General features: G+C 45.8%; 1 protein-coding gene across 1 annotated transcript in view; it reads right to left on the bottom strand.

Annotated features, from left to right (window-relative positions):
* Window positions 1-14,706: 14,706 nt before the first annotated feature.
* Window positions 14,707-26,426, bottom strand: part of CACNG3 (calcium voltage-gated channel auxiliary subunit gamma 3) — a 113,480-nt gene continuing 101,760 nt past the window's right edge. The window contains exons 3-4 of the mRNA XM_017887210.1: window positions 22,137-22,277; window positions 14,707-15,767 (exon numbers count right to left, since the gene is read on the bottom strand). Coding sequence (XP_017742699.1) covers window positions 15,256-15,767; window positions 22,137-22,277 — 653 coding nt within the window. The 3' untranslated portion in view covers window positions 14,707-15,255. The remainder of the gene's footprint in view (window positions 15,768-22,136; window positions 22,278-26,426) is intronic.

Genomic DNA, 26,426 nt, shown 5'->3' with positions numbered 1-26,426 from the left:
CTGAGGAGGGCAGATCACAAGGTCAAGAGATTGAGACCATCCTGGCCAATATGATGAAACCCTGTCTCTACTAAAAATACAAAAATTAGCTGGGTGTGGTAGCTCATGCCTATAGTCCCAGCTACTCAGGAGACTGAGGCAGGAGAATCGCTTGAACCTGGGAGGTGGAGGTTGCAGTAAGCTGAGATCATGCTGCTGCAGTCCAGCCTGGTGACAGTGTGAGACTCCATCTCAAACAAAAAGGAAAAAAAAAAAAGAGAGAGAAAGAGTTTAATAATCACAGGGCTAGCTGAGTGGAAGGATGGGAGTAATTACTCAAATCAGCCTCCCCAATAACTCAGAGGCTAGAGTTTTGTTTTTTATTTTTTTGCGATGGAGTTTCACTCTTGTCTCCCAGGCTGGAGTGCAATGGCGCAATCGCGGCTCACTGCAACCTCCACCTCCTGGATTCAGGTAATTCTCCTGCCTCAGCCTCCCAAGTAGTTGGGATTACAGACACCCACCACCTCACCTGGCTAATTTTTGTATTTTTAGCAGACACGAGGTTTCACCATGTTGGCTAGGCTGGTCTCGAACTCCTGACCTCAGGTAATCCACCCAGGATTACAGGTGTGAGCCACTGCATCCGGCCGAGGCTAGGGTTTTTATAAGTAATTTGGTGGGCAGGAGGCTAAGAAATGGGTGCTACTGATTGGTTGGGGATGAAATCATAGGGGTGTGGGAAACAGTCCTTGTATGCTCAGTCAGCCTCTGGGTGGGGGGCTGAGTCATGAGTCATGAGTCACGGGTCCAGGTGGAGTCAGTTGGCTGCCAGAATGCAAAAGTCTGAAAAACATCTCAAAAGACCAATTTTGGGTTCTACAATAGTGACGTTATCATCCACATCTTGGCAGAATTTAGGCCCCTCCCATAATCCTAACCTTGTGACCTTTCGTTATTCTTACAAGATCGGTTTCAGTCCCCAAACAAGGAAGGGATCAGTTTTAGGGAGTGGCTATTATTATCCTTGCTTCAAAGTTAAACTATAAATGAAATTCCTCCTGTGGTTAGTGTGGCCTATGCCTAAGAATGAGTGAGGACAGCCAGTCTGTGAAGCTAGTAGCAAGATGGAATCAGCCATACTAGACTTCTCTTATGGGAGTCAGGACCAGAGAGTTAGAAGTCAGAGAGGAGTCAAGACTAGAAATGGGGAATAAAATTCAGGTTTCATGCCTTTAAAAATGGTGGTAGGGGATAGGCATGGTGGCTCACACCTATAATCTCAGCACTTTGGGAGGCCGAGGTGGGCAGATCACAAGGTCAGGAGTTCAAGACCAGCCTAGCCAAAATGGTGAAACCTCGTCTCTACTAAAAATACAAAAATTAGCTGGGCGTGGTTGTGCGAGTCTGTAATCTTAGCTATTCAGGAGGCTGAGGCAGGAGAATCGCTTGAACCCGGGAGGCGGAGGTTGTAGTGAGCCGAGATGGTGCCATTGCACTCCAGCCTGGGCAACAGAGTGAGACTCCGTCTCAAAAAACCAAACCAAAACAAAACAAAAGCTAGCTAGGCGTGGTGGTGCATGCGCATAATTTCAGCTATTCAGGAGGCTGAGGCAGGAGAATCGCTTGAACCCAGGAGGTAGAGGTTGCCATGAGCCTAGATAGCGCCACTGCACTCCAGCCTGGGCAACAGAGTGAGACTCCGTCTCAAAAAAACAAAAAAAAAGTCATGGTGGGGAGAGGGAAGAAGGCAGAGAAGGAAGAGGATATTGAGAGTTAAGGCTGTGAAAGGATTTATTGCAAGGAATGGGCTTACGTGATTGTGGAGGCTGGCTGGGTAAATCCAGAATCCATAGAACAGGCTGTTAGGAAGGGCAGGCTGAAAACTCTTGGGCAGGAGCAGGTGCTGCTGGTGCTGCTGTCCATAGGTGGGATTTCTTTTTCTGTAGGGAAGCCTCAGTTTTACTCTTAAGGCCCTTTAACTGACTGCATTGGGCCCACCCAGATTGTGGAGATAACTGATTATGCATGTTAACCATGTCTACAAAATTTCTTCGTAGCAACATCTGGATTAGGATTAGGTTTGATTGAATAATTGCACCCTATAGGTTAGCCAAATTGACAAATAAAAGTGATAATCACAGTGCTCAATAAACAGTTGCTGAATTAATAAATAGTAAACTAGGCCAGGCATGCTGGTTCATGCTTGTAATCCCAGCACTTTGGGAGACTAAGGTGGGAGGATTGCTTGAACCCAGGAGTTCAAGACCAACCTGGGCAACATAGTGAGACTCCATCTTTACAAAAAAAATAAAATAAAAATAAATACCCAGGAATGATGCCCAGCTACTCAGGAAGTTCACGTAAGAGGATCGCTTGAGTCCAGAAAGTTGAGATTGCAGTGAGCCGTGAATACACCATTACACTCCAGCCTTGGAGACAGAGTGAAGGCCTGTCTCAGTAAAAATCATAATCATAATCATAATCATAAGCTAGTGTGTTTTGTTTTGAGACAGAGCCTCACTCACTCTGTCGCCCAGGCTAGAGTGCAGTGGTATGTTCTCAACTCACTGCAACCTCTGCCTTCCGAGTTTAAGCAATTCTCCTGCCTCAGCCTCCAGAGTAGCTGGGATTACAGGCATGCACCACCGCACCTGGCTAATTTTTGTATTTTTAGTGGAAACGGGGTTTCACCATTTTGCCCAGGCTGGTCTCAAACTCCTGGCCTCAAGTGATCTGCCTGCCTCGGCCTCCCAAAGTGCTGGGATTATAGGCCTGAGCTATTGTGCCCGGCCCTGCTAGTGTTTATTCAGGAGTTAATATACACCACACACTGTTCTAAGAACTTTGTATATATTAATTTGTTTGCCCTTCCCAACAAATATATGAAGCCAGTATTATTACTTCTGTTAGACATTAGTGGTGTTTATCAATCAATATTTCCTCTTCTCCCTTTCTGCAGCATGTGGTACGTTTTCACTTTGCAGCATTCTTCACATTTGGTGTAGCCATGGCACTTGTTTTGATCAATGAATGCTGTGAGTGATGTGTATCACTTACAAGTAGAAACATTTAAGAGCTAGTTTATTTTTCTTTTTTCCTTTTCATTTTGACCAGCAGTGTTCAGATGGTAGAGTTTCTTCTCAGCTTTTGTCGCCTGGAGTAGGCAACATGTGCAGAACCCCAGCTGATCACGTTGGATACATAGCATGTGTTTCTCCGTTTTTTTTTTTTTTTTTAAGATGGAGTCTTGCTTTGTCCCCCAGTCGGGAATCTCGCTCTGTCCCCCAGGCTGGAGTCTTGCTCTGTTCCCCAGGCTGGAGTGCAGTGGCGTGATCTCGGCTCACTGCAACCTCTGCCTCCCGGGTTCAAGCGATTCTCCTGCCTCAGCCTCCCGAGTAACTGGGATTACAGGCACATGCCACCATGTCCGGCTAATTTTTGTATTTTTAGTAGAGATGGGGTTTCACCATGCTGACCAAGCTGGTCTTGAACTCCGACCTTATGTGATCCATCCACCTGGGGCACCCAAAATGCTGGGATTACAGGTGTGAGCCACCATGCCTGGCTGCATGTGTTTCAAGCTATTGATTTTGGAGGGTTGTTTGTTCTCACTGTGTATTTCAACCTATCCTGATAATCCCATTTTATGGATGAGGAAACTTAGGCACAGGGAGGTTAAGTCACTTGTCGAGTCGCACAACTAGTAGATGGTGAAGCCGGGATTTAAACTCATTCATGTATTAATCCATGCTCTCTAGAACCTTAAAACAACTCAGGTTTCCAACTTTTCTAAGGCCTGGGGCTTCAACTCCCCCACCCCTGTACCAGTGGTTCTCAGCTGGAAGTGACTTTAGCCTCTCCCACTTCCAGGAGACATTTGGCAATGTCTGGGAGACATTTTTGGTTGTCATAACTTGGAGGGGGAGGGGAGTCATCCTGCTGCTATCTCATGGATAGAAGCCAGAGAGGCTGCTAAACATCCCACCATGCACGGGACAGACCACCCTCCACCAAAACAAATAATTATCCAGCTTCAAATGCCATTAGTACTGCTGTTGAGAGGTCTGACTTAAGCTAAATTCCTCTGTTGCTTAAGTTAGCAACATCTGATTTGTTTTGCTTGCCACCAGACAGTCAGTTGGGTTATTATGAGTTAGTTAATTGATTAATTGAGAGTGGTGGGGTGTCGGTGCCGGGCCTGGTCTTATTTGACATTTGCCTAACTGATCTGGAGGTGTAAGTGGTAAGAGCTCCACATTTGCTGATGACACTTTGCTGTGCCAGGTAGTGAAATGCCAAGCTGCTGGTGATAAGCCGCAGGAAGATCTCACCAGGCTGTGTGAGTGGGCAGAGGAGTTGCCAAGGACGAGCTTCAGTGTGGGTAAGTGTAAGGTGCCGCGCTTGGCAAAAATAATCCAAGCTATACATAGAGGTTCGAAGAGGATGGAACAGGATACAAGAAAATGAATAAGAATTAAAAGAACTCCAGAGTGATCCCCAACACTACCTGATTATAAGACTCACCTGAGCTCTAGCTAACGGCCCAGGTGCATAAGCTCTTGCCCTGGAGATACTTGGTCAGAAGTCTGTGCATTACTTCTCAGGCCTGCTTTTCATTTCCTGTGGGAATGCAGAGCCAGCTTTTACACATTTCCTGATTTTTGAAGAGAAGCCACAAATCCTGACTTTTATGTGTGTGTTCCCATTTTCTCTCATTTTTGGTCACTTTTAATTTTGATATAATTTGAATCTATAGAAAAAACTGCAAGAATGGTTATAAACAGCTTCCATATACCATTTACCCAGATTCACCAATTGCTAACATTTTGCCCCATTTTCTGCATCATTGTAAGTTTCTAAATTTTAAAATCACACTATGGATCAAGCTAAAAATGAAAAAGAATGATTTTTTTTTTCCTTCTTGAGACAGGGTCTCACTCTGTCATCCAGGCTGAAGTACAGTGGTGCAATCGTAGCTCACTGCAGCCTTGACTTCCCTGGGCTCAAGCGATCCTCTCACCTTAGCCTCCCAAGTAACTGGGCCTATAGGTGCATGCCACAGTGCTGGGCTAATGTTTTGTGGAGATGGAGTTTTACCATTTTGCCTAGGCTGGTCTTGAACTCCTGGGCTCAAGTGATCCGCCTACCTCAGGCTCCCAAAGTGCTGAGATTACGAGCATGGGCCACTGGGTCACTGCACCTGGCCAAAATATTTTTTTTTTTTTTTTTTTTTTAAAGAGATGAGGTCTCGCTATGTTACTCAGGCTGGTCTCAAACTCTTGGGTTCAAGCAATCCTCCCACCCTAGCCTCCCGAGTTGCTGGGACTACAGGTGCCCACAGCCATGCGTGGTTGTGAATGAAATTTATTCCTCACACTATCAATTAGTGACTTCTGAAGCCCAGTCTTACATCAGACTAATTAACTAAGAATCTCTAGGGTGGAGACTGGACATTTGTATTTTTAAAGAATTCCCTCTTGGTGATGCTAACGTACAGCAAGGGCTGAGAACCACTGGTGCTGGTCCCCGATGGTAATTTTATTCCCCTTATTGGTGACTGCTTTAGGAATGAACACATGACCCAACACTGTCCAGTGAGAATAAGGAGTCTAATGGTGTGCTTCTGTGAAAGCTTTTCCCACTCTTAAAGACACCTTTCTGCTGGGTGTTGTATCTTGATACAATGGGATATTGCATTTAGATATGATGGTATATTGGCCTAAGCATGGAAGTGTGGAAAATAAAAAGACTTTGGGTCCTTGAGTTTCTTTGAGCTGCAGAAGTAGCTAAGCCTGGGACCCCTTTACCTTGAGATTTCTTTTTATGGAGCAGACATTTTCTTATTTAGGTTATATGGCAGACACCTGCCAAAGATTTGTGCACACTTTATATAATATAAAATTATTATTTGGAAGCAATTTTCCAGACATGGATGACATTTTCAGCATTCCTTCTCCTGGAATTTAGATGGAACTATGTGATTCATTCTCACCAGTGGAATGTGATATAAAGTGGGTTACCTCTGGGCCAAGGTTGTTATGTTTAGGTGCATGATCCTTCACATTCTTACCACCACTTCTTTTCTCTTCCCTCCATTTATCAGGAGGATGACACCAGGATAGCCCTGAAGCCACAATATGGTAGAACTACAAGACAAAAGCAGCTTGGGTCCCTGAGTCACTATGTGGAGTAGAGCCATCTAGGAGTGTTACTCAGCCAGGAGTGCCTGCCTTGGTCTTTGGTAAGAAATAAAGGTTTCTTCTGTTAAGCAATTGAGATTTTAGGATTTATTTTGTTATGATAGATGGCCTAGTCTACCTGGTTAATACGGGCTAGTTAAGTTGGAGTTAGGTGTCACTTGCAGGCAAAAGCATCTTACCTAAAGCATTAGAGAAGGACCCGTATTTCCAGATTACCATCTCAAAACTGGTTTTTTGTTTGTTTGACTTGTTTATTATTTACAAAAATAAAGCTATTAACATACCATTAATTTTATATAATATCCAGGAATTCTTGTTTTCAACTTGGTGACTTGGCCTTGCCATTGCCTTTATGAGGTCTTTTTAGACTGATGCTTTACTAAACCCTCAGGCCTGACCACTTGTTTTCTGGTTACTGGTTCTCTCTCAGTCTTGACTCTTTCTGAGCTGAACTTGCTTTGAGGTTCTGATCTCTCTTCAACAAACATCCTGACTAAATACCATTCTGGCATGGCTTTTCTGTCTCTAAAGGGACTCTCAGCTATCCCCCTATAATTGAGTGTTCCTCAGTTCTGGAGACACAGCTTCTGACTAGTGTTCATTTGGTAACCCACTCAGGCTGGCTCAAGAAAAGGGAGGATTGTTGAAGGAATGTAGAAAAAGTGACCCAGGGATCTGAGGATGGCAACTCAAATTGAGATGGGCCTTGAGGAAACGGGACAGGGAAGCTATTAGAAATAAAGAAGAGGCCAGGAATAGTGGCTCATGCCTGTAATCCCAACACTTATGGAGCCTGATGCGGGAAGATCACTTGAGCCCAGGAGTTTGAGACTAGCCTGGGTAATATAGTGAGACCCCATCTCTATAAAAAATTTAAAAAAATAGCTGGGTGTGATGGCACACCTGTAGTCCTAGTTACTCGGGAGGCTGACGTGAGAGGATCACTTGAGCCCAGGAGGTTGAGGCTACAGTGAGCCGTGATCACATCACTGCACTCCAGCCTGAGTGACAAGGAAGCCACTCTCTTCCTCTCCCTTGAGATGTTCCTGCTTTCCTCTAAACAGTTCTTAATGCATTCTCCTTCCTTCTTCCTTCACTCAGGTATCTGAGCACCTACCATGTGAACAGCTCCATGTTAAGCATGGAGGGTACGGTCAAGGACCTTGCTCTCATAAAATGTGCGTTCTCGTAGGGAAATCTATACAAATAAATAAACAAATACAAAATAAAACATTACAAAATTTTGAGCTCTCAAGGGAATAAGGATGAACTTGAGTACAGAATAAGAGGTGATCTACTTTAGAGAGTTGGTGAGGAAAGTCCTCTCTCAGGATTGACTTGTCCAGCTCAGATATGAAGGATGAGAAGGGGCCAGTCATGTAAAGAGACTGAAGACATTTCAATCAGTAGAAATGGCAGGTGCAAAGGCCCTGAGGCTTGACCAAGGAACTGATAAAAGAAAGACAGCCTGACTGGAGTGTAGGTAGCAAGATGGAAGTATTAGGTTGGTGTAAAAATAATTGCAGTCTTTGCCATTGAAAGTAATGGCACAAAACAAAGTTACTTTTGCACCAACTTAATGGCACAGAATAAAGTTGAATAGGTCAGCATGCTCCTGATAATGCAAGAACTTGGAGATCCTAGCAATTTTTTTTGTTTTTTTTTTTTTAAGATGGAGTCTTGCTTGGTCACCCAGGCTGGAGTGCAGTGTCATGATCCCAGCTCACTGCAACCTCCACCTCCCAGGTTCAAGCAATTCCCCTGTTTCAGCCTCTTGGGTAGCTGGGACTACAGGTGCCCACCACCATGACTGGCTAATTTTTTTGTAAAGGTTTTTTTTTTAGGTAGAGACGAGGTTTCACCATATTGATCAGGCTGGTCTTGAACTCCTGACCTCAGGTAATCCACCCGCCTCGGCCTCCCAAAGTGCTGAGATTACAGGCGTGAGCCACCATGCCCGGCCAAAAATTTGAATTTTATTTAAGTACAATGAGAAGCCTTTAGAGAGTTGTCTTCTCTTTACCAAGCAGTTTTTTTGGTATAACTTTAACCTGCATTTGGCTGACTGTTGCAGCCCTATCCTCATGGGTCTCTCATATCCTCTCTGTTTTGCTCCTTGTAGCCAATTAGCAATTGGCTTCTGTGACTCTTAGTTAAAAGTCTCATAGAGATCATCTGATTGGACCAGCTGGCCTTTTGGAGTCTAGTTACAAATCCTAGACCACTGGGCATCCTATGACTGGATTGGCTGGCCTTGTATCAGGTGCAATCTTTGATCCAATCAGCTGTGACCAAGGACAGGGTTATGCCTTCCTACCAGGGACTGTAGATAAAGCAGGCAATGATACTCCAGAGATAAGATCTAGGAAACTAGCATTTCACTGGGTGCCTAACTTATTAAACTTCTGAAAATACATGTTAGGTGGTGTCTAATGTATTCCTGATTAAAAATGTCAAATGGCTTCTCAATGCACTTAGGGTCAAAACTCAACATCCTTAGCGTGCCCTTAATGCTGCTTTCTCTGGACCTAGCTTTATTTTTTGTTCTCACCAGTGCTACTCTTCCTACACCTTACTGGCCTGTCTTGTTGTTGTTGTTGTTTGATTGGTTGGTTGTGTTTTGTTTGTTTGTTTTTGGTCTCTCCAGTCTCAGGACATTGCACATGCTGGTTTTCTTCCCCTAGACACTTTATTTATTCCCTTTACTCGAATAACTCTCAATCTTGCTTTTGCTCTCATCCTAAATGTCTTTTCCTCTTCTTTGATCTCCCCTCCACCAGCTAAATTAGAGGTCCCTGTTTATTTATTTATTTATTATTTTATTTTATTTTGTTTTATTTTTTTGAGATAGAGTCTGGCTCTATCGCCCAGGCTGGAGGATAGTGGCACAATCTTGGCTCACTGCAACCTCCGCCTCCCGGGTTCAAGTGATTCTCCTGCCTCAGCCTCCTGAGCAGCTGGGATTACAGGTCTGTGCCACCACATCTGGTTAATTTGTGTATTTTTAGTAGAGGTAGGGTTTCACCATGTTGGCCAGGCTGGTCTCGTACTCCTGACCTCAAGTGATCCACCTGCCTCGGCCTCCCAAAGTGCTGGGATTATAGGTGTGAGCCACCACACCTGGCCAGAGATCCCCATTTATATTTATATTTTTTGCATTACATTTTCCCTTCATGGTATAGATCACAATTTTGAATGATGTTTATGTGTATGTTCATTGTTCAGTGCTTATCTCCTCTACTAGACTGAGAGTTCCATGAGGAGAGTGGTCATATCTTTTGGGATTATTACTCCTTCTGGCTGTCTTAGTCTGTTTTGTGTTGCCGTGAAGGAATCTCTGAGGCTGGGTAATTTATATATAACAGAGGTTTATTTGGCTCACGGTTCTGCAGGCTGTACAAGAAACATGGTGCCAGCATCTGTTCTGGTGAGGGCTCAGGAAGCTTTTACTCACAGCAGAAGGCAAGGGGAGCCGGCGTATGCAGAGATTACATGGCAAGAGAGGAAGCAAGAGACAGAGGGGAGGTGTCAGGCTGTTTTAAACAACCAGCTCATGCGAACGAATCCAGTAAGAATCCACTCATTCCCAAGGGAGGGCATTAATCTATGCATAAGGGATCCACCTCTATGACCCGTCTGCTTCTCATCAGGATCCACCTTCAGCATTGGGGATCAAATTTCAACATGAGGTTTGATGGGGGTCAAGCATCCAAACGATAGCCCCAGCACACAGTAAGTGCTGTATAAATAAATGAATGAATAAATGGATGAATGCCCAGAAGTTAGAGATTGTGTGACCCAAGGAGTCACAAAAGACTGCATGGTGCTGGGTGCAGTGGGTCATGCTTGTAATCCCAACACTTTGGAAGGCCGAGGTGGGCAGATCACTTGAGGTCAGGAGTTTGAGGCCAGCCAACACGGCAAAACTCCATCCTTAATAAAATATAAAAATTAGCTGGGAGTTTTAGTGTATGCCTGTAATCCCAGCTACTTGGGAGAGTAAGGCATGAGAATTGCTTGAATCTGGGAGGTGGAGATTGCAGTGAGCTGAGATTGTGCCACCACACTCCAGCCTGGGCAACAGAGTGAGACTCTATCTCAAAAAAAAAAAAAAAAAAAAAAAAAGACTTCATGGAAAGCATGAGGCTTGACCTTGGCCTTGAAGGATGGATAGGATTTAGAAAGGGCAAGTGAAAACATTTCAGGTAGGGATAACATTTATCAGGAAAGGCAGAGAATTGGGAGAAAGCCTGAGCTAGCCCAGGGTATAGTGTGGACACCAGCCTGATTAGCACAGAGGCCTGAGCGGACAAGATCTGGAAAAGAAGATTGTCTAGGCAGAAAAGCACCCAAATGGGAAAAATGTAAATAAGTGAACTATATTAAATCACAATAGCTGACATCTATATGGTACTTACGGTGTTTCAAGTTCTTTTCTAAGTGCATTATGAAGGTAAGCTCATTTAATCCTCACCATGAACTTCTGGAGTAAGTACTATATTTGTGCCCATATGATGGACGGCGAAGCTGAGGCAGAGGGCGACGATCTTGTCAAAGGTTTGTGGGTTGATAAATACAGAGTTGGGATCCAAAGTCATTGGATTCAAAGTCAAAGGAATCAAACTCTGCAACTGTCCAGATCCAGTTGCAGAGTTTGTGTGCTTGAATGTTGTGCAAGCTGCCTCTCTGTTCTCTAACGGCAGAGGCATAACGTGGCAAAAAGTCAGTTCCAGGGACCACACAGTAAAGCAGCAGCAAAGAGAAACTCAAGGGTTCTGGTCTTGAGCTTGGTAGAGGGATCTGCTGGTCCAGAAATGAGTCAGCCGGGAAAGGGAGCTGCATTTGAGGGAGAAGGAGATGGAGAACTCAGCAATGGAGCAAGAGATTTGAGCAGCATGGCCAGGAATGCTTAGTGAGGGTCTGCTGTATGGGCTTTCAAGTCAGGCAGATGTGGGTTTGTATATCGGCTTTGCTATCTACTTGTAAGTTTCACTATCTACACAATGGATTTAACAATCATACCTGCAACAAATACGAGGATTCAATGGGACAAGATGAGTGAAGTTCACGGCACAGCGTCTGACACCCAGGGTGGTGGCTTAGTGAATGGAAATACTCTTCCAATGGATTTGGATGGCAAGGATTGGCCTGAATCCTGGCTGCAACCCAGAAGTGGTAATATTAATATTTATCTGATGCCAGCCAGCGGGGTTCAACTGAGCAGCCTTCAAGCAAAGGCATCCCGAGGCTCCTGTGCCAAAGCTTTTCAGGGAGCAAACCTAGATGGTGTGGTGGGGAGGGACGTGGGGTAGAGGAGGAGTCCTTCCAGGGGTCACATGGCCGTTTCTCTCCTCTAAGCACTCTGGCCTTTGCAGAAGGACTTTATTCGTGACTACCAGGGAAGATACCCTGCTAGTTAAGACCCTGGGGCCTTTCTCTCCATCCCAGATCCACTTCCCAGATGCCCTGTTTTTGCACACTCTCTTCCGGGGTGCCTGGATGCTGCTGCTTCCCCTTCACAGTGTTCTTCACCTGTTTGCTCCAGTTCTCAGATCCTTCCCTCTCCAAGGGTGGCTGGAGTCACTTGTCCCCAACAGTAGGAGGAGATGCATGGCCCCTGAGCAAAGATGACATGCAAATTCATCTAGCATTCCATAGTTTTAAATAGCTAATGCATTCAGGGCTTAAGACCTAGATGATGGGTTGCTAGGCGCAACAAACCACTGTGGCACACGTCTACCTAGGTAACAAATCTACACATTCTGCACTTGTATCCCGAACTTAAAGTAAAATAATAATAATAAAAAATTACTTCAGTTAACAGTCCCAAATATTTTTCACATACTTCAAAATAAAATCTACCTCGTCCTTCATCTTTAAAAAAATTTTTTTAAAGTAAAGTGCTCTGTAGCCTTCCATGAAAACAAGAGTAGGAGATGCTTTGATATGTTGCGTGGCTGCAGTATCACAGAGCATCAAACCGCAAGTGGGAAGGGTACTCCCTTTTGACTTCTCCTTTGCTCCTTCTGAGTAAACCAAGGGAAGCATCTTCTTTTGGTGCCAGAATATCCTTTAACACCTCTCTAACACTTTGGTTATATCCTTTTCACAAAGAACAGGTAGCCGGCAGCCAACCTTCAGCCGAACTCAGGGAGGTGGAGGTTGCAGTGAGCTGAGCTAGCAACAGCTAAAATACAGCATGATTGTTTTTGTTTGCATTGTATTTATTTTCCCAGTTACCATTTGATTATGGCAAGGAATTTCAGTTTTCTCTTTATAGTGGTGATATAAAGTTCCTTTTCGAAATATATGTATTAAAGGATTGAAAGCGAGTAGGCTTGAAGAAAGACATTAGGTAAACAGTTGTTGATGTGGGATGTGGATATAAAAAACTTCCTAGGAGTGGCACTCAAATGACTGAGCTTGGAAAATGCTGGAATACTGGGGAAGCCACGCAACGTAGGAAGCAGAGGCTTAGATACAAATGTCGCTCTGCTCATTAGCACCCAAGACACTTACTTTCTTTGAGCCTCTATTTCCTTACCTGCCAAAATGGAGATGATAATTCCTACTACACGTGGTTCTTTGGAGGACTAAATGAGATAATTTAATGTATATGCATGCCATTTGCATGCAATGACTCAAGTGTTGAACAAAATGAATTGTCCCTAGGTGCACTTTACAATGAAATTCACTGTGTGAGTTTGGCAAGGTACTAGTTTCCCAGTACTTCTGTCCCATAGTGGGAATAAAATTTGGGCAAGTCGCAGCACTTCTCTTTCCTCAGTTTCCTCATTGGTAAAGTGGAGATTTTAGGAGGTATTTTCTTCATGGGATTACTGGAAGGATGAAATGATTTTGTATGTGTATGGCAGCAGAACACAGCCTGGTACCCACAGTATCTGCTAGGTGTGAGCTCTCAAGCCTGCAACCCTGCCTCCTAGCTTGCTGGAGTCCAAAGTGGGAAGGCTCCTCAGAAGTGTGAAGACCTGGGTGTGTACCAAAAATTCTCAAGGAAATCACTGTGGGCATAGGTGACATATTTCTCGTACTTTTTTGTTTTCTTTTTTCAGACAGCATCTCACTCTGTCACCCAGGCTGGAGTGCAGTGGCCTGATCACGGCTCACTGCAGCCTCCACCTCCCTGAGTTCAGGTGATCCTTCCATGTCAGCCCTTCAGGTAGCTGGGACTACAGGCATGTGCCACCATGCCCACCTAATTTTTGTATTTTTTTGTAGAGACAGGGTTTCATTGTGTTGCCCAGGATGATCTTGAATTCCTGGGCTTGGCCAAGTGATCTGCCCACATTGGCCTCCCAAAGTGTTGGGATTACAGAAGTGAGCCACCATGCCCGGTCAACATATTTCTCGTGCTTTCTAACATCAAATATTTAAAATATTCAAATCCTTCCATTCTCTCTTCCCAGAGCCCTCAGAGCCTGTGCGTATACTCTCTCTCTCTCTCTCTCTCTCTCTCTCTCTTATATAAAGTAACTTCCATTTGGCTTTTATCTTGCTACAGTAACACTTGCTGTGGCCTGAACTGTTTCTCCATCCACCTTCCCATTCCCTCAAAATGCATATGTTGAATCCCTAACGCCCAGTGTGATGGTATTTGGAGATGAGATCTTTGGGAGATAATTAGGGTGAGATGAGATCACAGGGGTGGGACCCATGGGACCCACACTGTGGGATCTGTGCCTTTATGAAAAGAGAAACTAAGAGAGAGAGAGAGAGAGAGATTACTTTCTTTCTATCATGTGAGGACACAGCAAGAAGGCTGCTGTCTGTAAGTCAGGAAGAGGAGCCCTGAGCAGAAACTGAGTTACTTAGCCTCCAGAACTTTGAGAAGTAAATGTCTGTTGTTTAAGTTACCAGTCTTCGATTTTTTTATTTTTAAGAGCTGGGGTCTCAGCTAGACTTGAACTGTTTAACTCCTGGGCTCAAGTGATCCTCTGGTTTCAGCCTCCAAGGCTGTAGTCCCATGAGCTGGGACTACAAGCTCATGCCACCTCTTCCGGCCCATTTTGATATTTTGTTGTCACAGCACAAGCAGATCAACACGATGCTTACTCTGCCTAAAATCCACCAAAACATTGAAAAATATGTATTGATTGTTTACAATGTGCTAATCATTTTACACACAATGTTTTATTTAAACCTCACAACTCTGGAGGAGAGTGCTATTATCATGTTCCATTTTACAGATGAGGAGACTGAGGCTTGAGGCTTAGGTGACTTGCCCAAGGTCATAGAGCTATTGCGTGCCAGATTTACATCTTGAAAACCAGCATTCACTCACCCACCCCCAGGTAGCCTCCAGGAATTCAAGCAGAAGGGCCTACTGATTCGGACATTTGTGGGAATACCTTACTAGCTTCCAAAGTTACAAGGTGAGCCTTCGTAGTGGCTCAAGTGTGGATGAGTAAAGTTCAGCTTCCAAGACGGACGTGAGCCAGTTTGGAGGCAGGGGAGTGAGTTTGTGTAGGAAACACCCAAAAGAAACAAAACACCCTCCGGCTCCGTTGGTTACGACAAGGCAAAACCTTTAATAACATGAGTGCTTATTACATTAGCTGCTTCGGGGCTCTGACATCTTTGATTTCTGGTCATGTTTTTCTAACACATAAAGGTGAATGCCTCCCTCAGGCCACCTGGGCGGTGGTTGGTTTCCTGAGGATTCGTGTGGGTAGACAATGGGGACAACTATGAACGCGCCTGATGGAGATTCGGAAATCCCCCCTGGCCACCACCCGTGACTTTTAGTAAAGTCCTCTTCCAAGGAGGGAAGAATGTGGAGGTCCTTCCAGTAAAGAAGGAAGAAAGGAAAACATCTGGCACAGATACACAGAGAGAGAAATGACATTAAGGGATTGGCTTGAAAAGTTAGGGAGGATGGAGGGGTTAGGACTTGGAGGGTGAGGGGCAAATGTGGGAGAGGGCTGAGTCCATTTGGTTTCATTCTTTGTAAAAAGTAATACCATCACGAGGACCATGCCATGCAACCTCAGAGACATCTCTGTACACTTCCCCCAAGGCTGTGCTGGGCGTGGGGCAGAGGTCAGAGGTCAGTTCAGACGGGCGTGGTGCGCCTGTTGGCCGGATTGTTATGCAGTGACTCTTTGAACTCTTTGGGTGTGGAATTGTGGAACTGTAGAAAAGCGTGGTCCCGGTCGGAGTTGAGGAGGGTCCCCATGGTGATCTTTGAGGGGTCCCGGGAGAGGGTGAACATCGAGATGTCAGTGGAAGGGATGGTGTGGAAGCCTTTGCTGATGGGGGACAGGTCTCGGGATCTGGGCTCGGTGGAGCGAGAACTTGACCGCCTCCGGAATCGATACCTGTAGGGTGGGAGGCGGGCAAAAGTAGATTTCTTCAGGAACTCCGAGTGAGATTTGGCTCGTAACTGCTGATGTTTTTCAATATAGATGTGCACGGCAACCACTCCTACGATTTCTGCGATGATGAAAGAGAAGGCTCCGAAATAAAAGGACCAACCATAGGAGTAACTTTTTTTGGAGTCACGCTGCCCGGGGTCTCCAGCGTTGGCTGATATATAAACTATGATGCCAATGATGTTGCTTAACCCTAAGAGAAGGGGAAAAGAAAAATACATCCTTTATAAACCTCAGCGAGAACTGTCACTTTCCATCTTAAAATATTAATGGGGAGAGAGGATAATGGATTATAGCTGGGAACTCCAACCACTGAGATCTTCTTGCATGGTCTGTCACTTGGGAAAGGAAGAATTCTGCTGCTCAGTTCCAGGCAATGTGTATTCAGCTAAAGAATACACCCTACTCCTACAGCAAGTACAGAAGAACTCAGAATGCACTTATTTTTCCCCATAGAAGCAATTCATCTCATCAACAATTAATCTTTGGCACTAAGTCATGAAGATTGTAAAACGAACAAGATACACGCCCTGCCCTTGGATTCTTTACCATTAGTAGCAAAGACTGACATGTAAATGCAATTACAGGAAAATACAGTAAGGGTTCTACCGGAGACACATAAAAATGATTCAGGAAGAGAAGGAGAGAGAAAGACTAAGAACCTGGCACTGAAGATGAGGTGACATTTGAGCCAGATCTGAAAATTAAACAGGGGTGAGCCAGGAGATGAAAGACTGTTGACAATGGCATGTGAGAGAAGGCAATGAGAATAACTTACTAGGGTTCTAACTTGGGTGCTTGGGAGGCTGGTGGCATTTTGAGCTCAAATAAGAGGCAGCAGAGAATCCAGGTTGCGATAAAAGAGGAGGTTTGAACACATTAAGTTGGAAGTGCTTATGGAAAGTCCAAATGGAGCCGCTCAGTGGAAATGTATGGGTCTGGAGCTGAAATTTGGGACAATAAATAAACCCATGGGGAAGAGGTGGGAGCTTACCAAGTCTTTTTATCTGCACAGGATTTGATAATGCTTCAGATCAGCTGTTGTTTGAGCACGAGGACACCAGGACTTGGGGAACAGGAAGCTGTTACCTCCAACAGGCAAGGCTTGCAGACTTAGCTTCCCAGAGTGCCAAAATTGTTGGAAATAGCTGCTTAGCCCACAGGAGAGGAATCAAATTCCTAGGTAGTGGTCAGTAGGAGCAGGAGATTTGTGGGGCTGTGCACATCTCTGCCTACCTTTCTCATGTTCTTACTCCGAAGGGGATATGTCTCTTTTTGTCCCTTTGTTTCAAGGGCCTCATCCAGGGCTTGGTGCCAACAATGACTCATGGAGGTTGTTGGTACACCAGCTGCCATCTCTTTGCCTCCAAATTTAGGCTACCTGTAGGGTGGTGCTAAATGGAGGTTGTCCCTCATTATAGTTTCCGACAACAGTTGGTGAGCAACCATTTCCAGGAGCCTCCTGAATTCTCTTTTTTGTTCCTTGGATGTTCCATACTCTTTGTGGGCATCCCCAAGATCTCCCTACAGTCCAGCAACCAAAGGGTTAAAGCTTGGTAGAGCAGGAGACACAGGACTGAGCTCCAGTGCCACCCTTCTGATTAGCTGGTGCACATCCAGTAGGATTATTTGTTTTTGTTGTTGTTGTTGTTGTTGTTGTGTTTTAGAGATGGGGTCTTGCTCTGTTGTTACCCAGGCTGGAGTACAGTGGAGCAATTATAGCTCACTGTAACCTCAACCTCCTGGGCTAAAGGCACCCTCCCTCCTCAGCCTCCGGAATGGCTGGGACTACAGGTATGTGTCACCAAGCACAGCTATTTTAATTTTATTTTTTTAGAGATGGGGTCTTGCTATGTTGCCCAGTCTGGTTTTGAACTCCTGACCTCAAGTGATCCTCCCACCTTGGCCTCTCCAAGTGTTGGGATTACAGACATGAGCCATCATGCCCAGCCTCAATATTTTGAATAGGACTTCTGATTATATTTCATCTAAAACTTGTCTCCAGAGTACATGGCTAAAATCTGCTGCTTCTCTCCTGCCTCCTCTTGGCTCTACCCAGCACAGACATTCAGCAGGTAGGCAGCAAGTTCTCATCACTGAGCTATTTCTTATGATGGGGGCTGACACATCCAGCTCTGTGTCAGGCTGCAAGAAACCACAGGGTGACAAACGGCTCCTCTTCCTGGAGCGTCAATTTGGCTTGAAGATGAGTAGGGAAGACATATTCTTTTATATTAAAATGAACATGGATATAATAAGGAGACGGCAGAATTCACATGAATTTTTAAGTCAAATGGGAGTCAGACTTCAAAGACTTCTCAGCTCAATGAAGGTGGCTTCTATTGATGTCCCCTGACTCCCCCGGGCCATGTTTTTTCTCTCCTCTGCCATGAGGAATATTTTGGTGGCAAAGTTTGGAAAGTCCCCAAAGAAGGTCTTTCTGGCGGCAATGCGGTGGGTAGGGGGGAGTGGGGGAAGGAAAGAAAGAAGTTCAAAGAGAGGCTCAGATGTTAGACTGGGCTGATAGGAAGCCAAGTGAGTTGCCAATGATTTACAGGGCACTTACCATGTGCCAGGCACTGTGCAAAATCTTTATATGCATCCTACCTATTAATCATTGCAGCAGGGCCACTTAAAAAATGATTTCCCTTTTACAGATGGGGAAACAGACACAGAGAAGGTAAGTAACTTCCCATGTCGAGCACAGCCATTAAATTAAAAGTAATTGCAAAAACCACAATTATTTTTGCATCAACCTAATAGAAAATGGTTGAAATGAGATTTGAATCCAGAGCTCTTAGCCATGGTGGATTTAGATTTCAGTAACAAGGCTTAGGGAAAACAAGACGTGAGTAGGCAATTGCTTTGTCCTACTTTCAGACTGTAAACTCCCTGAGGGCAGGAAGTAGGCTTATCTCCTTCATTGCTATGGCCTTAACTCCCAGCCCAGAGTCTGATTCATAGCAAGAGGGCAACGCATATTGAATGAGTGAGTGAGTGGAGTTGATATGAGAATTAAATGGTACATTGTATGTGATAATAGCTACTATGTGTTCAACACATACTGGATGATAGGCACCACTCTGCACACTTTATCGCTACCAACTCATTTAATCCTCTTAACAGCTTCAAGAGGTGAGGCCATTATGATTCTCATTTTTCAGATGGGGAAATAAATGGAAGCACAGAAAGGTTAAGTGACTTGCCCAAGGTCACACAACAGGAAAGTAGTAGAGCTAGATTTGCACCAGGCAGCCTGACTTCAGAGCTTACGCTCTTGGGCATTCTGCATAGTATCTGACACATAGTAGGTGCTCAAGAAAGGATTGTTTTCTCTTTTTTCCCCCCAGCACTCTTATTTACTGATTTCAAAGGTTGTTAATTGCTTGCCTCAAATGATCAACCTTAGCATAGATGAGCAAAGAAGAGCCTTCGAGAGTAGTGAATCCTCCAATCCTTTCATTTTAGAGGTGGAAAAACAAGATCTTCAGGTTCTTTAGGGAGATCAGTGGAAGGGTCTGGGATTAGACCCCAAGCCTCTGCCTTCCCATCAGGCTTCCTCCACAGACTCACACGCTTTCTAGTTCCTACATGTCTAATTTACCTGCTATCCCTCACAATACCTCTTGTGAGAAGAAAGTTGCTGGTGACACACTCTTCCCTAACAATCCCCTTGGGGGACAAAATAATGATCTTCTCTTGTTCTCAGGAAACTGTCACATCAGCATGACACTGGAACTGATCCCCTGGATCGGCCAAGACCAAGCGCCTGGGAGGTCTGGACGGGGCCACCAGTAACAGGAGCGTGCCTCGAGACAAAACAAGTCCCTGGATTTGCCAGATGCTAACATCTGTCCACACAGAGCAAGGTAGGGGCCACTGCCACCTGTGGGCTGATCTCATTCCCCTGGGGCAAGATGGCAGTTTTCTTTCTGGTCTGTTGCTTGAATCAGTTCTCAGAGACTCAGCTTTAGATAGTCTCCCTTTCTCATCTTACGGAGGGGGAAGCAGTGCGGAAGGAATTCGCGCAAGATCTTGTGGGGCTCCAGATTTTGGAACTGTGTTGTTGCTGCTTTTCTAATACTGGAAAATCATATTGTGCTTTCTCTGTACAGTCTCTGATATGGTTTGGCTCTCTGTCCCCACCCAAATCTCACTTTGAATTTTAATAATCCTCATGTGTAAGGGTGGGGCCAGGTGGAGATAATTGAATCAAAGGAGGAGTTTTCCCCATACTGTTCTTGTGGTAATGAATAAGTCTCATGAGAGCTGATAGCTTTTGTTTTGTTTTGTTTTGTTGCTTGTTTTTGTTTTCATTTAGATGGAGTCTCACTCTGTCACCAGACTGGAGTGCAGTGGCACGATCTTGGCTCACTGCAACCTCTGCCTCCTGGGTTCAAGCGATTTTCCTGCCTCAGCCTCCCAAGTAACTGGGACTACAGGTGTGCACCACCACGCCCAGCTAATTTTTGTATTTTTAGTAGAGACGGGTTTCACCATGTTGGCCAGGATGGCCTTGAGCTCCTGACCTCAGGATCCACCCACCTCAGGCTTCCAAAGTGCTGGGATTACAGAGGTGATCTGATGATTTTATAAAGGGGAGTTCTCCTGCACAAGCTGTCTTGCCTGCTGCCATGTTAAGACGTGACTTTGCTCCTCCTTCGCCTCCCACCATCATTGTGAGGCCTCCCCAACCATGTGGAACTGTGAGTCAATTAAAGTTCTTTCCTTTATAAATTACCCAGTCTCGGGTATGTCTTTATTAGGCAGTGTGAGAACAAACTAATACAGTCTCCTTCCAGCAAACCCCATGCAGCTGGTACTATTATCATTATGATTATGACTATTTTGAGACAGAGTCTTGCTCTGTCACCCAGGCTGGAGTGCAGTGGTGTGATCATGGCTTACTACAGCCTTAACCTCCCAGGCTCTAGCAATCCTCCGACCTCAACCTCCTGACTAGCTGGAACTATAGGCACCCACCACCACGCCTAGCTAATTTTTAAACTTTTGTGCAGATCGGGTCTCACAATGTTGCCCAGGCTAGTCTTGAAGACCTATGCTCAAGTGAATCTTCTGCCTCGGCCTTCCAAAGTGCTGGGATTACAGGCACGAGCCAACAAGCCCAGCTGCAGTTGGTACTATTATTATTTGCCATGTTATAGTCAAGGAAACCAAATTACAGAGAGATGATCACATTTCCCAAGGCCTGATTGGTGGATCCAGGATTGAAATCCAGGGGGGTTGCAAGCCACTCTTCCTCACCGTTCTATGCTGTCCACCACTGTCCCCATCCCAATCAGTACTCTCCCATCACCTTGCAAAGTTTGAAAGTCATCACCAGAGTCCAGCCCGGTCTTCCTCCATCCCTGCCCTGTTCTTTGCTTCTCTAAAGCATTTCATCCAGATGGCACTGATCCACCCCAAGAGGAGTGGGGTAGGAAGAGATGGTAAAGGGATGAAAGCAAGGATGAAGGATGAAAACCCAGAGGGAAGCAAGGAAGACAGGACACCAGTGAAGGGATGGAGGTGGAGGGAGGTGAGAAAAGGCAGAGAATAGGACCATTTTCTGAAGGTTGTCTCTCAGCGTCCTTGCCACCCTGTGCCTTCTTCTGGTCAGGGCTGCTATTGACTATAAGGTCTTCCCCCAGAGCATCTCGGGCTGCTAGTCTTTACCTTGTTCCCAGAGATGCATGGAATAATAAGAGAATTTGAGTACTTCAAAAGCTGGATGGGGCTGGACTCTCGTGATGACTTTCAAGCTTTGCAGGGTGATGGCAGAGTATTGATTGGCATAGGAACAGTGGAGGAGAGTATAAAATGGTGAGTAAGAGAGGCTTGAACAATAATTAGCTGGCAAACACATATCTCGAAGGGCCAGAGATAGTACATGAACATGCCCAAGTGAACACAAAAATGCACCTCTATATTTTTACATTTACTGATTTATTTTTTAGAGATGAGACCTCACTTTGTCACCCAGACTGCAGTGGAGTGGCAAGGTCTTGGCTCACTGTAGCCTTGATGTCCTGGGCTCAAGCAATCCTCCCACCTCAGCTTCCTGAGAAGCTGGGGCTACAGGTGTGCATCACCACACCCAGCTAATTTTTTAATTCAAATTGTTTTTTGTAGAGATGAGGGTCTCACGATGCTGCCCAGGCTGGTCTCGAACTCCTGGACTCAAACAATCCTCCTGTTTTAGTCTCCCCAATCAGTTCATACGTACCACATATGCAAGCAGCAAGCATGTATGTACACTCTTATAAATCTCTCTCTCCTTCTCTCTTTCTCTCTTCTGCCCCTTTCTTCTTCCCTCTCTCTGTTTCAATCTCAGCTGATCCTGCCATGCTGTTTCCTCCCCGTTTTTCCTTCATGCCGGCTTTAGCTAGAATTTTGGCATCTTTGGTTCTAATGAAATTCTTTGAGTTCTCATCCTTAGCACAACTGGAGCATTTTCTTGCTCCTTCCCTGGAGGGAGCCCTGAATAGCATTGCTTCCTCCGTGTGGCCCTGGCTTCGGTTTGGTATCTGTGACGATCTCAGGGCTGGGGCCAGACACTCACCTGCAGAGACAAAAAAGATGCCCGCGCTGAGAATGACATTGTGTCTGCTGCGGTGGAACTCGCTGGCTGCCACGCAGAGCCCGCCGAAGAACAGCAGCGTGACACTGAGGATGGGGAAGACACTGGAGGCCCTCACAGCTCCTGCGGAGAGAAGGAGAGAGGCTTCTGCCTGTACCCAGCCAGCCCCTGGGGTCCTCCCACTGCAAGCGTAGGGATGCCTGAGAGGAAGGCAGCACAGGAGGAGAACAGAGCCCATGTCTAACATGAGAACATGAGCATGAGACCAGGCACTCAGGGCCTGTGCTTACTAGGAGTCTTAGCACTTGGGGTTGATGCTCTGCAGTCACCATCCTGAGAGTCTTAACAATTTTATAATCGAATGTGTGTTTTATAAGTGAAGTCGGATGGAACAATGACACACGCGCTGGGGCTTGGAGACTTGACTTATGTGGAACCCCACTCCCTACCTCCCCACCTATCACCAACACCTTCCCACCTCCCTGCCTCCCTGGAAAAGGCTCTCAAACACCCATTCTCCCTCCTCAGCCCAGTGACTACTGCTCCTGCTTTGCCCTTGGTGGGAGCCCAGGAACAGACACAGGGAGAGTCAGAGTTGGGTGCAAGCCCTAGGTCCCTGGGAGGGTTTGCACTCACCAGGAGAGTGTCCCCACACCCAGAGAGAGTGATATTAAATGCCAAATAGAAAACACCATGATAGATTGAGAGAGATCACAGAAAAAATTAAAAGTTTTTTGTTTTGGTTTGGTTTTTTGCCTGAGGTTTTTTGAGATGGTGCTTATTCTGTCACTCTGGCTGGAGTGCAGTGGTGCAATCATGGCTCACTGTAGCCTCACCTTCCAGGCTCAGGCAATCCTCCTGCCTCAGCCTGTCAAGTAGCTGGGACTACAGGCATGTACCACCACGCCTGGCTGATTTTTGTAGTTTCTGTAGAGATGGGGTCTCGCTAAGTTACCCAGGCTGGTCTAGAACTCCTGGCCTCAAGCAATCTTCCCACCTCAACTTCCCAAACTGCTGGGATTACAGGCATGAGCGCCCGGCCTAAGCGCACAGGATTTTCATTTCACACTAGAACCTGCAAATGACGCAGCCAGCCCTGTATACAGGGACTCCCATCAGATCACATGCTGCTCATTAAAATGCAGAATCTTTCCCTGCACGCATCTACATTTGCATAGTAGAGAGTGTGACAACACCCATTGAATACCCATTTAGTCACGAATGAACAAATGAATTTGCTTATTCATTTGACAAATATTTCCTGAGCACCTAATAGATGCTAGGTGCTGTGGCGGGTGCTGCAGTCATAGCTGACATGTTTAAGCACCGCAAGGGTGCAGGCACTGCCCTTCAGAAGGGACACCGGCTGAGGAGTCGAAGCAGAGTCCTGGAGGTCCCTGTGTCAGCTTCTTACTAAATACTTTCTGGATCATGGAAGGCCCTAAGGTACTGGGAGAGGGGCCCCATGTGGTTGGGGTCCCAGTATTTACCCATCCAGTATAAGAGTATTTTCTGGTGGATCCAGGCCAGAACACATCAGCTGAATAAATTCTGTGCTCATTGGTTTACCAAGGAGCCAGGGGTCCTGTTCTCATGGGGCTTATGCTCTAGTAGCAATGACAGGCAGGACCAGCTACATAATTTACAGGGCCTTGTGCAACACAAAAATGTGAGGCCTAGCTGGGCATGGTGGCTCAGGCCTATAATCCCAACACTTGGGAGGCAGAGGTGGGTGGATCGCCTAAGGTCAGGAGTTCAAGACCAGCCTGGCCAACATGGTGAAACCTGTCTCTACTAAAAACACAAAAATCAGCTGGGCATGGTGGAGGGCACCTGTAATCCCAGCTACTTGGGAAGCTGAGGGAGGAGAACTGCTTGAACCCAGGAAGTGGAGGTTGCAGTGAGCCGAGATTGTGCCATTACACTCCAGCCTGGGTGACAGAGCAAGTCTCTGTCTCAAAAGAAACAAACAAACAAAAAATAGTGAGGCCTCTTGTTTCAGAATTGTTAAGAATTTCAAGATAGTGACAGCAGAGCACAGAACCAAGGGTGGGGCCCTTCTGAGGTCCAAGCCCTGTGTAACAGGTAGGACCACAAGAATCCTACGCCTGTAATTCCAGCACTTTGGGAGGCTGAGGCGGATAGATCACCTGAGGTCAGGCATTTGAGATCAGCCGGGGCAACATGGCAAAACCCCATCTCTACTAAAAAATAAAAAATTAGCCAGGCATGGTGGTGTGCGCTTGTGTTCTCAGCTGCTTGGGGGGCTGAGGTGGGAGGATGACTTGAGCCCAGGAGGCGGAGGCTGCAGTGAGCCAAGATTGTACCACCGCACTCCAGCCTGGGCAATAGAGTGAGACCTTGTCTCAAACAAACAAACAAACAAACAACAACAACAACAAAAACCCCATAACCCAGGCAAGAGCCCTTCATAGCTTGGACTTGGGGGTAGACCTGAGGTGGTAAGATGTGGCCAGATTCAGGGTGTACTTTATATTTTGAAAGTAAAGCCAACAGAATTCGCTGATGGATTGGCCGTGGGCTGCTGGTTGTGTTTGGTCTTAGGTGCTGAGCGAATGGAGGAGCTTCTCCTGACCAACGACACATGCGAGGTATGTGGGCCGGGGGGGACACGAGTTTATTTTGGCTCAGGGGTTCAAAGCTTAGTTCACATTAGTCAGTGTTCAAGCCTTTAACCTCCATATTCACTAGGTGTTTTTCTGCCTGTTTAGCTCTGGTCATTTTCATTTGCTACTGCACTTTCATTTGTTTGTTTGTTTGTGTTTTCAGTTTTCTGAAAATTTGGTAACTTATTTAACCTGTGGGCCTAGGAGGGATGAAGGGGGAGGCCTGAAGTGGGGGGCTGAAGGCATACAGGTGTGAAGAGGTCAGGAGATTGAGACCATCCTGGCTAACACGGTGAAACCCCATCTCTACTAAAAATACAAAAAATTAGCCGGGGGAGGTAGCGGGCGCCTGTAGTCCCAGCTACTCGGGAGACTGAGGCAGGAGAATGGCGTGAACCCGGGAGGTGGAGCTTGCAGTGAGCCGAGATCGCGCCGGTGCACTCCAGCCTGGGCGACAGAGCAAGACTCTGTCTCAAAAAAAAAAAGAGAAGATGGAAGGGATTTTGCTTTGGTTTTGAAACTGCCCAATCCTTCTTTCTTTCTTTCCTTCCTTCCTTCCTTCCTTCCTTCCTTCCTTCCTTCCTTCCTTCCTTTCTTTCTTTCTTTCTTTTTCTTTCTTTCTTTCTATTTCTTTCTTCCTCTTTCTTTCTTTCTTTCTTTCTTTCTTTCTTTCTTTCTTTCTTTCTTTCTTTCTTTCTCTTTCTTTCTTTTCTTTCTTTCTTTCTTTCTTTCTTTCTTTCTTTCTTTCTTTCTTTCTCTTTCTTTCTTTCTTTCTTCCTCTTTATTTCTTTCTCTCTCTCTCTCTTTTTCTCTTCTCTTCTCTTCTCTTCTCTTCTCTTCTTCATGGAATTTCCCTCTGTCACCCAGGCTAGAGTGCAGTAGTGTGATCTCGGCTCACGGCAACCTCCGCCGCCCGGGTTCAAGCAATTCTCCTGTCTCAACTTCCTGAGTAGCTGGGACTACAGGCGCATGCCACCATGCCACCCTAATTTTTGTATTTTTAGTTGAGACTGGGTTTCACCATATTGGTCAGGTTAGTCTCGAACTCCTGACTCATGTGATCCACCCACTTTGGCCTCCCAAAGTGCTGGGGTTACAGGCGTGAGCAGGCATGTAACCATGCCTGGCTGAAACTGGCCCAATTTTCTAATAGGCTGGATGCCCATGAACTGAAGCTTGAGAAACTTACATGTGTAAGTTTCAGTGAAATGAAATGCACCTGCTGCCTGTTGCCCAAATCCTATTCCTTGCCCCTCCTGTTTTCCTTCCTAGCTATATCAACCCTTAACTTTAATTAGGCACGATTAGTGTCCTTGCTGAGTTCTGGTCTGCTGCAAAGTCCTGCAGTTCTGTTATGCAGGCTCGCAGGAGGCAGAGCTGGCTCCTGGTTCCTTTAGCTCCCAGATCGAGGGGGCCATCCCAGGGAGTGAGCTCTGGGGTTCTGTATGTGAGTGTAGCTTATTTTTAATGGGCCCAGCTGTGGGCACAACTTATTTATAATTTGTAAAAATGTACACATATGACCCATGGGTTTCCAGTTGAATTCTTGCCTTGGGCCCTTGCAAATATTAGGGGCAGGTCTCCTCCAGTGGTTTCAAGCACCTGTTTGGGACTTGTGGACTAACTTTTAAAGGGATCATTTGCA

This window comes from Rhinopithecus bieti, unplaced genomic scaffold (assembly GCF_001698545.2).
Source record: "Rhinopithecus bieti isolate Rb0 unplaced genomic scaffold, ASM169854v2 scaffold_13348, whole genome shotgun sequence".
NCBI lineage: Eukaryota > Metazoa > Chordata > Mammalia > Primates > Cercopithecidae > Rhinopithecus > Rhinopithecus bieti.
This window is presented reverse-complemented; position numbering and strand designations above follow the sequence as displayed.